Below are 14,370 nucleotides of genomic sequence, written 5' to 3' on the forward strand. Positions count from 1 at the left end.
TTTTGGTCTCCGCGCGCGGTCATCTACGACGGGCCATCATTTCACGAATCACGGTCGCGCCAATCTCTCTGTTATTATTGAGAGGAATAAAACGGAACGTACAATTCCCATGAGACGAGATGTATTTATTTCGCCAAATCATTTGGCACCATCCTTCCATACATCGGCATAAAACCATCGCCGTTCCGTCTCAAACAGCACACAACAAAATTAATTTACGCAGTCTTATTAATACTATGCGTTTTGCATCACATTATTGCATAAAAGAAAAATAATAAAATAAAAATAAAAATAAAATTAAAAATAAAAAGAAATAATAAAATTAAATAATTAATTACTTTTGTTGAAATGATTCCAGTACTTCTAACATCTGGATCATACATCTTATTTTCTGTTCTGCAGGTACACGTTTAAATCCAAGTGACAAAAATGACATTAAATTTTCTTCTTCTGTGCCTGCCTTGGAAGATGCTTTCAGAAATGTTGGCAAAGCTGAGCAAGCTGCTGATATTGATTGTAACGTTTCTTTAATCACAGATTCTATTTCAACATCTGTCTTTTTTCTTTTTATATCCAAAGCAGGTACTCTGAATGTGTAATTATCACTTGCAAAACTATCAATACTCTTATTATCTGAAATTTTTAAAGAAATGTTAGAAGTATTTCTAATCAAAAGTTAAGTTTTCTGTGGAAAATTTGATCACTTACTATTTAAAATGTTGGTAACCAAGTTTTCTTTACAAATGGGAGAGTCTACTGACAAATCTTGTAATGATGTCGATTTGTCTGAATCTGAACTAGATAGTCGTGAACGCTTTGTTAATAATGATTTGGAGAGATTTCTGAGAGGAAGTATATTTTTAGAACTAGACAAAGAGTCTGGTGCAGATGATGTATGTTTGTTGTAATTAGAGACTGTCCTACAACAAAAAATTTTTAATAAATAAAAGAATAATTATACAATTAGAAAGAATTATACAAATAAAATGAATGAAATAAATATCAAAAGCAATACTTACTTTCGTGCAACATATAGATGACCCATGAATTGATGTATAGCCAAACTTTGCGGTGTCAACAAGTTTTCGTATGATACATTATCTACCCCTGAACCTGATCGCCCTTGTTGTTGTTTTAATAACAAAATTTCTCGTCTTGCACGACTATAAAGATTTCGCAGTGTATCCCATCTATGTTTTGCATCTGATCCTGTAGGAAATCAATGGAATGTTTTTATAAACAGTGGCACATTGCATGATCTTACCTATAACCTGTATACTCAAAGAACTGACACTTACCACTAAGTGGATGTTTTAGGGCTTTGCCAATAGAAACCCATGCCATTTCTTTTTCTAGTGCATTCTTGTAGCCTGCTTTTCCTTTGGCATAAAGTCTAGGATTGCTCTCAACAAGCGCTATCAAGTCCAAGTCATCTTGGACTTTCTTATCAACATTATAAATGTTGCTGCAACTTCGTCTGATGATACTTGGTCAGCTTGATAGATTTCTCCGATTATCTCTTCTTCGTCATCCATCTCCAAATATTCGTATTGAAATTCATCCATAGTCGTGTCTCGTGATTGCTACTTGCTCGCGATCGGACATGTATCACCTTTTTTCCCACTAGACATCATGATATACACATGCATACATAATACTCTCTTCTCATTGGTCCGTCTCAGCGATATAGTCGTTGGAATAGGAATTGAACCAACTCGAGAGACTACAGATACGACCGGAAATAAAAAGTGCTACGACCGTTGTTGCGACTCTACAACTCTCATTGTAGACGCTGCTTTAGAGGATTCTTATGGAAAACACATCGCTAAAGGATTCTATGAATATGAATTACTCAAAGTAAAAAATCACGACGTATACCTCGTCAAAAAAGTGCTGCGAAAACGTGAAAATAAAGTTTATGTAAAATTGTTAGGATTTGATAATTCACACAATTCATGGATACACAAGAATAATGTTTTATAAAAAATTTTTTTATTTAAATAAAAATTAATGGAAACATGAAATATTTATTTACACATTTTTTATAATGATATTTTATAATGTCCCCATGGTAAAGTTTCTATGGAACCTGGAACAATATATCGCTTATTATCATATGGACTTAGAGCAGTTTTCTCCTCACGTATAGTATACACTTCATGCAGCTTGGATCGTATACACGTCTGCTGACGAATCATTTCTATTTCCTCATGTAAGCATTGCGTGTAATCGTCAAACGTTATCTTCTTCGCGACAACATTACTCTTAACACCTTTAACCTTTTTTATATCCTTTTTACCATTAACTCGCAATGCATACATTTTTGCTCTAAGTTCAACGAATTCCGTCATAATCACACCGTTGTTTTCATCTTTCATTAAACCTGGTACTTTTTTATTGACAAGTGGAAGACCATAAACATTGTCAGATGTATAATCACTTGTATCAAATTTATTAATGTCGCGTTTCATATTTTCGTAAACGTCTTCACACTCAATGTGATATATGAGACTATCTGTATCAGTGTACATAATTTTACATTGGTCGTGATATAACGGTCGCATATACTCATGGTGAAATTCATATAAACATGTTTTAGATATGTCGAGAATACACATGCCAACGTAAATTGGTTTGTTAAATTTTACCTCAAGTTTGCGCATTTTAATCGCAACCAGATTCTCAGCAAAGACACAGCGACTATGAAAATTTGGTTTTGAAATCATTGCCTCGGCACCAAATCTACCTTCCCAATGTGTTATAAGCCTAACGTCAACATGATTACGAACATTTTCCATGGTTTTGCCAAATACTGCATTGTTCATTAATTTGTATAAATTTTTTTCAAAGTCATTTTTAGCAATCGTTCTAAATTTTGTATTTAGTTCTATATACGCCTTAAGCCATGGAGATTGCTTCAATTGTAATATGCGATGTATTTTTGTAATGCGAAGACCGTGACGAGCACATTGCTGCAAGTTGCGATAATGAATGATGTAACGTTTCTTATCGCACAAGGTTGCTAAGAGCTTGTCCTGACGCTTGCCGGGCGGCTTATCGCGCGTTAGGCAGAACGGTAAGTCAATGTGCGCATCATGCAAATGTTACGAATACTCTAAATCAACCTCGAGAATGTAACCATCTGACGAATCTAAAGGAACGCTCATCACATTGAAAGTGGAAGCGTTGTCAACCCATTAAAATTCAGCATATGGTAGTGGTTGACACATCGCCCATCCATATAAATTATTAATATCATAATATATCAAATACGTTGATGGTTTCGTTGAATCATGTGATTGCATATATTTATTATTAACGCAAGCATATCTACTAGAGCATTGGCTTAAGCCCTCACGTATACCACGCTCAATGAACATAACCATGTCAACATCAGTAAGAAGTTCGAATTTAATATCTGTATGTTTTAACATCGCGTCCCACGTAAAACCTGGTAGAGTGTAATAATACGCTGGATCAAGTTTATAACTCGATATACAGCTGTCTTTAAAATTCTCAAATATATCAGTTAACAACAAAACATCGGTTTTTAAATATAAATCACTATACTCGCCAAGCGTTTTAATTGAAAACCGCTGCCAGATATCAACAGCGTGTGCATAATCACTCTCAGATACTAATTTCGCGTTACGACACTTACATTAAAACTACTTTAAATCGTGTAGTCTCCTCGACTGTTCGCGCGTAAATACACGCCCCGTAAGCCTTTTCGCTGGCATCGCAAAATCCGTGTAACTCAATGCCGCGCGCCCCCCGGCTGCTCACCCACCGCGGCACGCGTATTTCTCCTAAATGCGATAACTGTTGTTTAAACGCGATCCATCTGTGGTGGATATTCTGTGGAACGGATTCCTCCCACCCGATTTGGCACTGCCACGTGTCTTGTAGTATTAATTTCGCTATCACTGCGACCGGGCCCAGCAAACCCAATGGGTCAAACAAGCTCGCGATCTCGGCAAGAATGCTCCGTTTTGTTATTCGTCCGCCGCGCACGATGTAATTGTTTCGAAACCCGAATTCGTCGCGTGTCGGATCCCATTGTATCCCCAAGATTTTACTCTCCACGTCGGCACCGAACGCAACCGGATCGCGACTCCGCATCTCGTTGTCCGGAATTAATTTGTCGCTGTTGGACAACCATTTACTCAGCTCGAAATGCCCCCGCCGCAGTATTTCGATGATTTCGTCTCGTATCTTTCTGGCTTCCGTTAATGTGATTGCTCCCGTGAGCAAATCGTCCGCATAAAAGTCGCGTAGAATTCGCTCCGAGCCCGATGGACATTCCGACGCGCATTTTCGCGCCAGATGTTGTAAGCATCTGATCGCTAAAAACGGCGCGGATGTCGTCCCGTACGTGACTGTGAGGAGCTCCCACATCAGCATCGGAGACCCCGGTGTATCGCGCCAAATAATACGTTGCAGGTGAGTCTGCGACTCCCGCACCCGAATTTGGCGATACATCTTGACTATGTCGGCGGAAAATACATAAGTCAAGGTTCGAAATCTAAGTAATATAGACGCTAAATCCTGTTGGATTGTAGGCCCCTTTTGCAGCGCGTCGTTGAGCAATACTCCTGAGCTTGTTTTACACGACGCGTCGAACACGACCCTCAGTTTCGCGTTTCCGTCCGTGCATTTATAAATTCCGTGATGCGGTAGATATACCGCTCCCGGCCTTTCTATCTCGGAATCGTCAACTCGTCTCATATGACCCAACGATGTGTAATCGCGCATGAACTTGCCGTAGGCGGACTTCAACTCTGGATCCCGACTCAATTTGCGTTCTAAGTTATAAAAACGTTTTATGGCTATTTCTCGCGATCGTCCGATCCTCGTCAATAATTCTTCCTTCACGGGCAAGCTGACAACGTATCTCCCCGTTGAATCCGTGGTCACGGTATCGACGAATTCTCATTCGCATCGCTGCTCGTCAATTGTGCCGATTCCCGGCCCCGCGGCCTCCTCGATCCGCCAAAACCGCTCGATCGCATTCTTCAATTCGAGGCTTGTGACAACCGTATGTGACGCGCACGTGCGCGCGGCAACGCTCGGCGTGCCCCCGACTCGGCTGGCCAAAATCCACCCGAATCTAGTTTTTTGTAAGGTAGGGTGGCCTTTCGTTGCCCCGATTCGTCCCACGCATATGAGCGTCCAGAAAAGATCAGCGCCAATCAATAGATCAATCTCGCTGGGCTGATAGAACTGCGGGTCAGCTAACTTGATTCCCGCTGGTAATTATATTCTGTCGCGCCCGATCACGCTCGCGGGAATCTTATCGGTTATTCCATCGGCCACGATGCACTCGATCTCCGTCTCAAACGAGTCGGTCCGTGATCGCAGCCGGAGCCGTGTCACACACGTCGACAGTGTTGTCATTTTCCCGACACCTGTTACCGTGACGTTCACCGGCCGAGTCACCAAGTTTAACGAACTTGCAAATTTTCGCGTTATAAAATTAGCCTGGGACCCGGAGTCGAGTAAGACACGCGCCTTTCTTTGTCTTTTGTTATTGTCGAACACATCGTTAACCGCCGTCGACAAAAACACATACCCGTCCTCCCCGCTCATGCTTGGTCGAGTAACCAAGGCCGTCGCCTCGCATGATGTCACCGTCGAATCGCCCGTCGACGTTCCGGGCACCGATGCCTCGCGATTTGTCGACTCTCCTAAATGCAGCAACGTATTGTGCATCAAACTGCACCGCCTGCATCCGCCCGACGTACACTGCGCTGCCCGATGCGCCGTGGAACGCGAACAATTCAGACATAATATTCTCTTCCTAATTTCGAATATCCGTTGCTGGATCGGCAATGCGGCGAAAGCCCCGCACGAATAAATCGCGTGATCGCCGCAGCAATACGCGCATTTCCCTCTCGCCGTGGTAGCGTGCAACGCGTGCCTTTTTCCCTCGCCCTTCGTATGCGATCGCGTGTCATAACGCCTCGATGTCTCTCGATGCGACATCGACTCCAGTATGCAGCTGCGCTTTCGCAAAAATTGCGTGAACTGTTCCATCGTGGGCAGTTCGTTCTCAGGCAGTGACGCGTGCCATTCTTTAAGTGTGATCTAATCTAATTTTGCGCATATTAAATAAATTAATAACACATCCCACGATTCCGCACCCGTCTTTAACGCCTTCAAAGATCCCAAGTGTCGCGATAGCCCGTTACAAATATTTCTAAGTCCTATCGCGGTTTCGCGTTGCATCTGCGGTAACTCTAACATGAGGCGAATATGCTCGTACACGATAACACGCTTGTTATCATAGCGCTCGTGCAGGGTGGTCCATGCGATCTCGTAATTCTCATCCGACACCTCCAAGGGCGCGATGAGGGCCTTCGCCTCGTCGGTGAGACATCCCTTTAAGTACTAGAACTTCTGAATTCCCGGGAGTTCCTGATTGTTGTGTATTAAACCCTTAAAGGTGTCGACGAAAGGGAACCAATCTTCATATTTTCCCGAGAACGACGGTATGGTTATTTTTGGTAAGCGCATGTTCGCGTGAACCCCCCGCTCGCCTCCGCTCTCTCCACTCGGCACCGGCGACGGCCCGGCTGGCGCGCCAACGTTAATAGCTCGTGACAATTTTCCAAATACATTATAATAGCCGTCCTCGAACACCACCCGCTCGGCGCATTCGGCCTCGTCGGCTTCCTCGAGCTGGGACTGTATGCGATCGTATTCGTCCCAATAACCCTTCAGTTTGTTTCGCCGTTCGATTGCTTGCTCGCGCAATTCCTCCGTTACCGCCCGCAATCCGCTCGCGAAGGCCCCGATGCGTGTACATGCGCCCTTTATGGTGGACCGACGCTTTCTTAACGCCGCTAAATCGATCGAAGGTGCCGCAGACGTGGTCATGCTTTATATTACTTTGTCGCGTCTAGTTACAATTATCTATTTTTGAGCGATCCCGACACCAACGGACGTACAATAAAAAGTTCGGTGCAGCTACTACTCAGCTTACCCTGTCCGCTGCGGTCCGTGCCTCCTCGTCCACCGCGTCCGCCGGTCTGGCTGCAGGTCCGTCTCTCCGGCCGACCAGAGCTGGTTGCACCGTCTCGTGCCGTGGATGGCAGCTTCATCTCAATTCGGACCTCCTTCCTTCAATCCGCTCGTCTGGTTTCTCGATTTACGCGGTCCGCGCAAACCACCGACTCTTCTGGATCCGGACACTGATCGCTAATTCCGGATAAAGAATCCGGCTCGAAGGTCCACTTGTTAAGACCGTCACGCTGTCCGTGTGACTCGCGATGGATTCGAAATAAATTGTACGAATAGTTTACAATAATGAAATTGCCAAATTCGTTTATTTCCTCGCAATCCTCGCCGTGGAGTTTTACAGATGTAAATACATGGTACGATCGTGTCTCGGGTTTACTGGTCGATGGTCGTCTCTTGCGCGAATTCGCGTAGCAAAGAAATGTCGCGTACCGATCTCTAATACTTTGAAAGAGTGCCGTCGTCGCGTGCGAATTTCGCCTTTTCATCCACGCACGAACAAAGGATTCGTCCGTTTCTTTTGTGAAAATATTCGGGTGCGATGACCGCCGTGTTTATCGTCGTGTCAAAGCCCTCGATGTTTATTCGATCGCTCGCGCGGTTGTCAACATTACAATGTATCGTCGCTTTGCGTTGAGTACAAGATACCGTTGCTCGAAATATATATATATACTAATTAATTTATTAACAGTCTTGCTTAGCTGTGAACTGATGAGGCGAGTTAAATTTTTTATCAGAGAAAAATGTCCAATAGCATTGCATTCTTGTGTATATAACAAATATATATGCCTCTTCCTCTTTTTATCAGCGAGTTGTAATGGTAAAATTTGCTTATTTTCAATACCATATACATTAATTGAAATATTATTTAAGTTCTCAAATTTTTTTATTTATTTTAAAGTTACTGGAAATTCAATACCTTAAAGATTTAATACTGTTGTATAATGCGGATACGATGTTAATCGTTCAGTATGCGCGTTAGCTGGATATAGAGCGGCCACAACTGCCCATGCAAAACAAGCATTATCTGTAGATTTCACATTGATTATTGCTCGTTTTTTTTCAATTTCTCGAGGTAATTTAATATAACACCCAGCATGCAATGGATTGTATTTATTTACATTTACGATTAAATTTTGTATGCGCGATAATGCCCAACCGCTATCACGTTCTTAAAACTCATCTAAAGATGCAAGAATGGGCTCAATGACATGTGAATTATACCATTCTTGTAAATTACTTGTTTAAAAGAGTTCACAATTTCTCGTACATACACACTTATTTGAGGTTTTTGCACCTGCCACAAATTCACCATTGAACACAGTATTTATTTTCACATTACGATGTTCATGCATAACATTTTGCACATGTTCGAGCACAATGTCTCGAGCATCTTTAAGAAACTGTTGAGGTTCAATATATTATTGTGGTATATTGAATCCAGCTAAGTTATAACATAACAAAGAGCTTTATTATTATAAGTGTCCATACAAAGGTGTGCACGTCCAGACGGCCAGGAGCAGACTGACTGCAGTTGATGATTATAATAAAAGGATCGTTTCCGACGGGGCATCCCAAAGGGGCATCCCAAGGAGTCATCCCGGATCGGATAACGATTCTACGAACTAATAATCTTATTTATTATATTTGATACATCACAATTATGAATTGACTACTGCACCAGTTAATATGCGACTTTTAAAAGCAATGTCATGTAACTGCTAAGTTTATATTTTTAAACATTTGTCACCATTTTTATGGCATAAAAATTTCTCATTTTTTCACCAAATGCATAATTTTACATTCATCTTATATATTCTGAGAATCTTGCAGTGCATCAAACAAATGTGCTAATTTCAAAGATCGTGGAGTTCATTAAACTTATAATTTCTACGAAATGATGGATCAAGTTACCATTTACATGCAATCGATCAAATTACCATTTTTATTCACTGGATGCATCACTTTTATCCTTCTCTCAGTGCATCAAACTTATTAACTTTGCAAATGAGTTGAGTATAATTTCTACGAAATAATGGATCAAATTACCACTATGTGTGGTATTATATGATAGATCCAGTTTCCATTTTATTCATCGAATACATTACTTTTATTTTTCTCTCACAGTGCATCGAACTTATTAGCTTTTGCAAATTGCATATGCAACGTTTTAACGCTTACAATGGATTAGCAAACATTTGTCACCTGATGCATTACCATCATTCTTCTCGTACAGTGCTTTGAACTTATAAATGCATAATTTGCATATTTTATACATATCCATTGATCTCACTACAGTAAAATAATCTTATTGGCTTTTACGCATGCGACTTTTAGCGCTTATTCGCTGCCGCTATTCTCACAAAATTATAATCCCACCCACCGGCGATGTATAGCTAATATAAAAACCACCGAGTTTTTTTCACGCATATATGTATATTAATTGTTCATTTAAACGTAAGCCACAATTAAAAAATATTTTTTATATGAAAAAAATGGTTGATTTAAACGTAATTATAGACTTATCTGATGAAGAAGAACAAGACGGAGGCCAAAATGTATTAATGAACTTAGATTTATCTGACGACGATGATGATAATTCCACATTGCCTGATGACAGTGACTATGTGAGTGATCAAAGTGAGGACCTCGAAGATCGCATATGTGTGACATTAAATTCACCGCGAATTCGTGCACTTAATGGGCAAACCAGACATTGTATGATAACTTTTTATTATTGCTCGTTAATTGGAAATACTGTGTTATGTGCATCATGCATGATTAATTTAAATGATGGTGAAACAATGCAATCTATTGTCAAACATGAAATAGATATTTTCGGTGCATTATGTGGAAGATCATGCACCAATTGCAGACTTCCAACGTATACAATATTTCCATGCTATATATACCCCATATGTGTTGCATATAATACATAGAAAGAACATTGTCGATAAAAATCAATCTTGCTGATTAATGCATTTTATATTAATAATGATAGCAATTATAGTGAAGGCTTGTGTATAAATTCGAAGCCAAAATTAAATTACAGCATTAGGGTACATTTTCACTTGACGCTGCGACGCTAGATTCCAGCGTCAAATATCAATGAAAACAGCTGGACGCTAGCGTGTATTGATGCTGATATGAAAACAGTTTTAGCATTTGTTATTTTATCCTATACCCTCGAAAAAAATGTCTTTTTATAAGAAATATTACAAATGGCAAATGGATTGTTTAAAAATAATAAATATTAAAAAAAGAGAAAAAATGAAAAAGCATTTAATAATGTATTTAACAATTTTATATCAACAAGAAAAATATAAAAAACAATATACAAAGAAACGTTATTGGGTTGCACCAATATTCAAAACCAGAAAACTGCATAGTTTTTATCATGCAATACTTCCAAACATTATTTTGAAAGACAGCATATTTAAAAATTATTTTAGAATGTCTACTACACAATTTGAAGAATTATTACAAATAGTAGAGCCTCATTTAAGAAAGCAAATTACTCCTTTTCGTGAGCCAATATCAGCTGCTGAAAGATTATGTTTAACGTTAAGGTTTGTAATTATTTTTTATGATATTACTTAATTGCATTATTATTATTAGTTCTTGTATTTTATATGTATGAAACCGCCCCCTGATTTACTCGAGCGGGCCGGACGTCGGCCTGGCGATCCGCCGAACAGCGGCGGATCGACGCGTGTACGGGATCCGGCCGGGGCGAAATTTAAATTCAAAGATTTAAATTTCGTTTTTGCTGCTTCGAGACTAATTAAACCTAAAAAATGATGATAAAATATGTAGTAATGAAAGTAATAATCCAAATATTATGGTAATATTATAGGTATTTAGCTGCTGGTGATTCGATAAGGTCTATTTCATATCAATATTTAATTGGCGTAACCACAGTGTGTAATATTATTCATAATACATGTGATGTTATTTGGTCACTTATTCAAAAAGAAGTGCTTCCATCAACATTAAGTAAAGAAAACTGGTTGCGTATAGCAGACGAGTTTGAAACTAAATGGAACTTTAATCATTGCATAGGTGCTATTGATGGGAAGCATGTGGTAATACAAGTAAGATCAGTAAATACTTTATTTTTAATGTATTTTTTTAATTTATAACATATTAATTATTTACATTTATTAACAACTTTTTTCAGTGTCCTAATAATGCTGGTTCTTCATATTATAATTATAAGAATTCTCACAGTATCGTACTTCTTGCAGTATGTGATGCAAATTATATATTTACTTTTGTTGATATTGGAGCATATGGTAGACAAAGCGATGGTGGTATTTTTCGATCTTTTCTAATAGGGCAAAAATTTGACAATAAGAGAATGAATTTGCCAGAACCACAACCTATATCACCTAATGGAATATGTTTACCATATGTGCTTATTGGTGATGAAGCTTTCCCATTAACAGAATATCTACTTCGACCATATCCTGGAAGAGTAGGTTTAAATAAAGAGCGAAAAATTTATAACTATCGGTTGAGTAGAGCAAGAAGAATGATTGAAAGTTCTTTTGGAATTTTATGTAGCCAATAGAGAATATTAAGACGTCCAATTGACACCAAAGTTGAAACTTGTATGAAAATAATTCAAGCTATTATTTGTATACATAATTGGCTTCGAATTAAAGATATTGGATATAATGAATATATACCATCCAGTCTAATTGATAGAGAAGATTCACAAGGTAATCTTATACCTGGTAGTTGGAAATTAGATGTAACTGATAACAGTGCTTTACAAGATATAACTCAATGTGGTTCTAACTTGGGTTCATGTAAAGCCATAATAATAAGAGATTAATTCTGTCATTATTTTAATAGTGAAGGAGCAATTCCATGGCAATATGAAAACTGTTAAGAAATTATTAAAGTAATATAATTATTATTGTAATAATAGTAATAGTGTTAGTGTTAGTGTTAGTGTTAGTGTTAGTGTTAGTGTAGTGTTAGTGTTCATTATTATTGGTGTTTATTTCTCTTTATGAATATATATTTTATATCATCAATCAATAAAATATAAAAAAAAACAAAACAAAAAATACAAATGTTATTACTAATAAAAAATCTGAACGAAAACTTTTATATTAAATCAAATTGTTAGAATAACGCTCTTATAATACTCTTTTCAAACAAATGTTATTACTAATAAAAAATCTGAACAAAAACTTTTATATTAAATCAAATTGTTAGAATAACGCTCTTATAATACTCTTTTCAAACAAATGTTATTACTAATAAAAAATCTGAACGAAAACTTTTATATTAAATCAAATTGTTAGAATAACGCTCTTATAATACTCTTTTCAAACAAATGTTATTACTAATTATGTCTATTATTTCTCAACATTTCGTATGATAATTGTAAATGTTGTTGAAATGCTTCTTGCTTTTCTTTTTCAGTTAATTTACGAATTCTAGATCCAAGTAGATTTAAAAAAGATTCCACGTCATCGGGCTGAGGCGGTGGTGGCAAAACGATATCATTATTATTATTTTTTATGTCGCAAAAAGCATCGGCAATTCTTTCTATCGCATTTTTTTCTTTTCCGTTATCCATTTTTTTTCCTAAAAAATAATAAATAATTGATTATTATATATATATAAAGAAAGAGAAAGAATTGTTACAAATTTTATTAAAATGTTTTATACTTAGTTGAATTGCCTTTACTTCTTCCAAATTTTCCGATATTTCAAATGAATTATTTGAAGATAAATTAGATACTGTGCTGAAATATTTTAATAAATATTTAAACATGTTTATAACAATTTATGAAGAATGTACACAACTTTTATAAAAACAAAACTTACTTTTTTATTAAACACGAGTCACGCATAAATTCCATGTTTTGATAATGGTGCCATCGAGTGGTACGTGTTCTTTCGGATCCGCTTGCTTTATTCTCTGATTGAAAATTTTTTCTAAAAATGTCGTGCAAAGATTTAAATTTCGTTTTTGCTGCTTCGGGACTAATTGAACCTAAAAAATGATGATAAAATATGTAGTAATGAAAGTAATAATCCAAATATTGTAGCTAAAAAAAATACAAGAATTTTATTACAAAATAATTTTTAAGCTTACCATTTAATGCCTCTGAAACTTCTTGCCACAGTTGTTTGACTACTTTTGAATTTCTATATTTGACATCTAATTGAAAGTTCCATAACGGCTCTCGTTTTTGCACTTCCAATATCAACATTTCCTCTTTATCGAAGGATAAACTTCTTCTTTTCTTTTTTTCTACAATAGTTGATGACGAGAAGCTATTTTTTAAACATAGATTGTCTGTAAAAAGTAATTTCATATTATATCATACTTTTTTAAATAAATATATTTGCATTTTTACCTGTTAAATTTTTTTTGTTTAAAATTGTAGTATAAGAGTCTTTACATTGAATTAAGGATTTTTTTATTATACTTTCATCATCTACAATAATATATTAATATTTAGCATTTTTAGTTCTATTATATATAATTATTATATACAGGGTGTCCGAAATATTATTAGCAATATTAAAACTGTGGGTAGAAAGTTAGATTTGGAGACAAAAAGTCCTTTACGAATTTGTAAATATCGTAACCATTATTGAAAAAAAAATTAATTTGTCTAGCGCAAGAGCGACAAGGAAGCTGCGCGTGAGTGAGCGAGACAGGCGAATGGTTAGGAATGGCGCCGTCGCCTGTCGCGCTCACTCACACGTGGCTTCCTTGTCGCTCTTGCGCTAGACAAATTAATTTTTTTTTCAATAATGGTTACGAATTTTACAAATTCGTAAAGGACTTTTCGTCTCCAAATCTGATTCTTTACCCACAGTTTTAATATTGCTAATAATATTTCGGACACCCTGTATAAAATACATATACAGCAAGCATTATTTTTATGTAAAGCAATTGCTTTACATAAAAATAATGCTTGCTGTATATGTACATCAATGAATATTTAATTATCAAAATTATATTATACGTATACATACTTGTCATTGGATAAAAGTATAATGTTGCACTATCCGTATAATATTTATTATACCCTTTCAAACAAAAGTGACTTACAACATCTTTTTCAGGAATAGTCATTTCACACAATCCACATGTTTGGACCAGATTCAGTTCCTATTAAACATTACAAAAATATATTTATTTTATGTAATCAAGAAAAAATAAGAATTCATCAAAATATCTTACTCATTGCAGGGTATTGCCTGTAATATTGCAGAGTAATTAATAACAATTACTTACTTCGTTATACATATTTCAGCGGTAAAAAAGGAAGGACGTACATAAATAACACAACCTAACTTTTTTTTTTTTTTGGA

The 14,370-nt window shown here is 37.0% G+C and overlaps 1 protein-coding gene and 2 pseudogenes across 1 annotated transcript; 1 reads left to right on the plus strand and 2 right to left on the minus strand.

Moving 5' to 3' along the window:
• Positions 1 to 194: 194 nt before the first annotated feature.
• LOC139104400 (uncharacterized) lies at positions 195 to 2,055 on the minus strand. Its single transcript, XM_070659858.1, is given in 4 exon segments — positions 195 to 920; positions 1,020 to 1,209; positions 1,299 to 1,452; positions 1,455 to 2,055. Coding segments are annotated over 4 exon segments (1,041 nt in total). The 5' UTR covers positions 1,566 to 2,055; the 3' UTR covers positions 195 to 334.
• Positions 2,056 to 10,458: 8,403 nt separating this feature from the next.
• LOC139104404 (uncharacterized) lies at positions 10,459 to 11,860 on the plus strand (annotated as a pseudogene).
• A 519-nt stretch (positions 11,861 to 12,379) lies between these two features.
• On the minus strand, positions 12,380 to 14,305 carry LOC139104348 (uncharacterized; annotated as a pseudogene).
• Between the last annotated feature and the right edge of the window lie 65 nt (positions 14,306 to 14,370).

This window comes from Cardiocondyla obscurior, linkage group LG07 (genome assembly GCF_019399895.1).
Source record: "Cardiocondyla obscurior isolate alpha-2009 linkage group LG07, Cobs3.1, whole genome shotgun sequence".
In the NCBI taxonomy this organism is placed as follows: Eukaryota; Metazoa; Arthropoda; class Insecta; order Hymenoptera; family Formicidae; genus Cardiocondyla; species Cardiocondyla obscurior.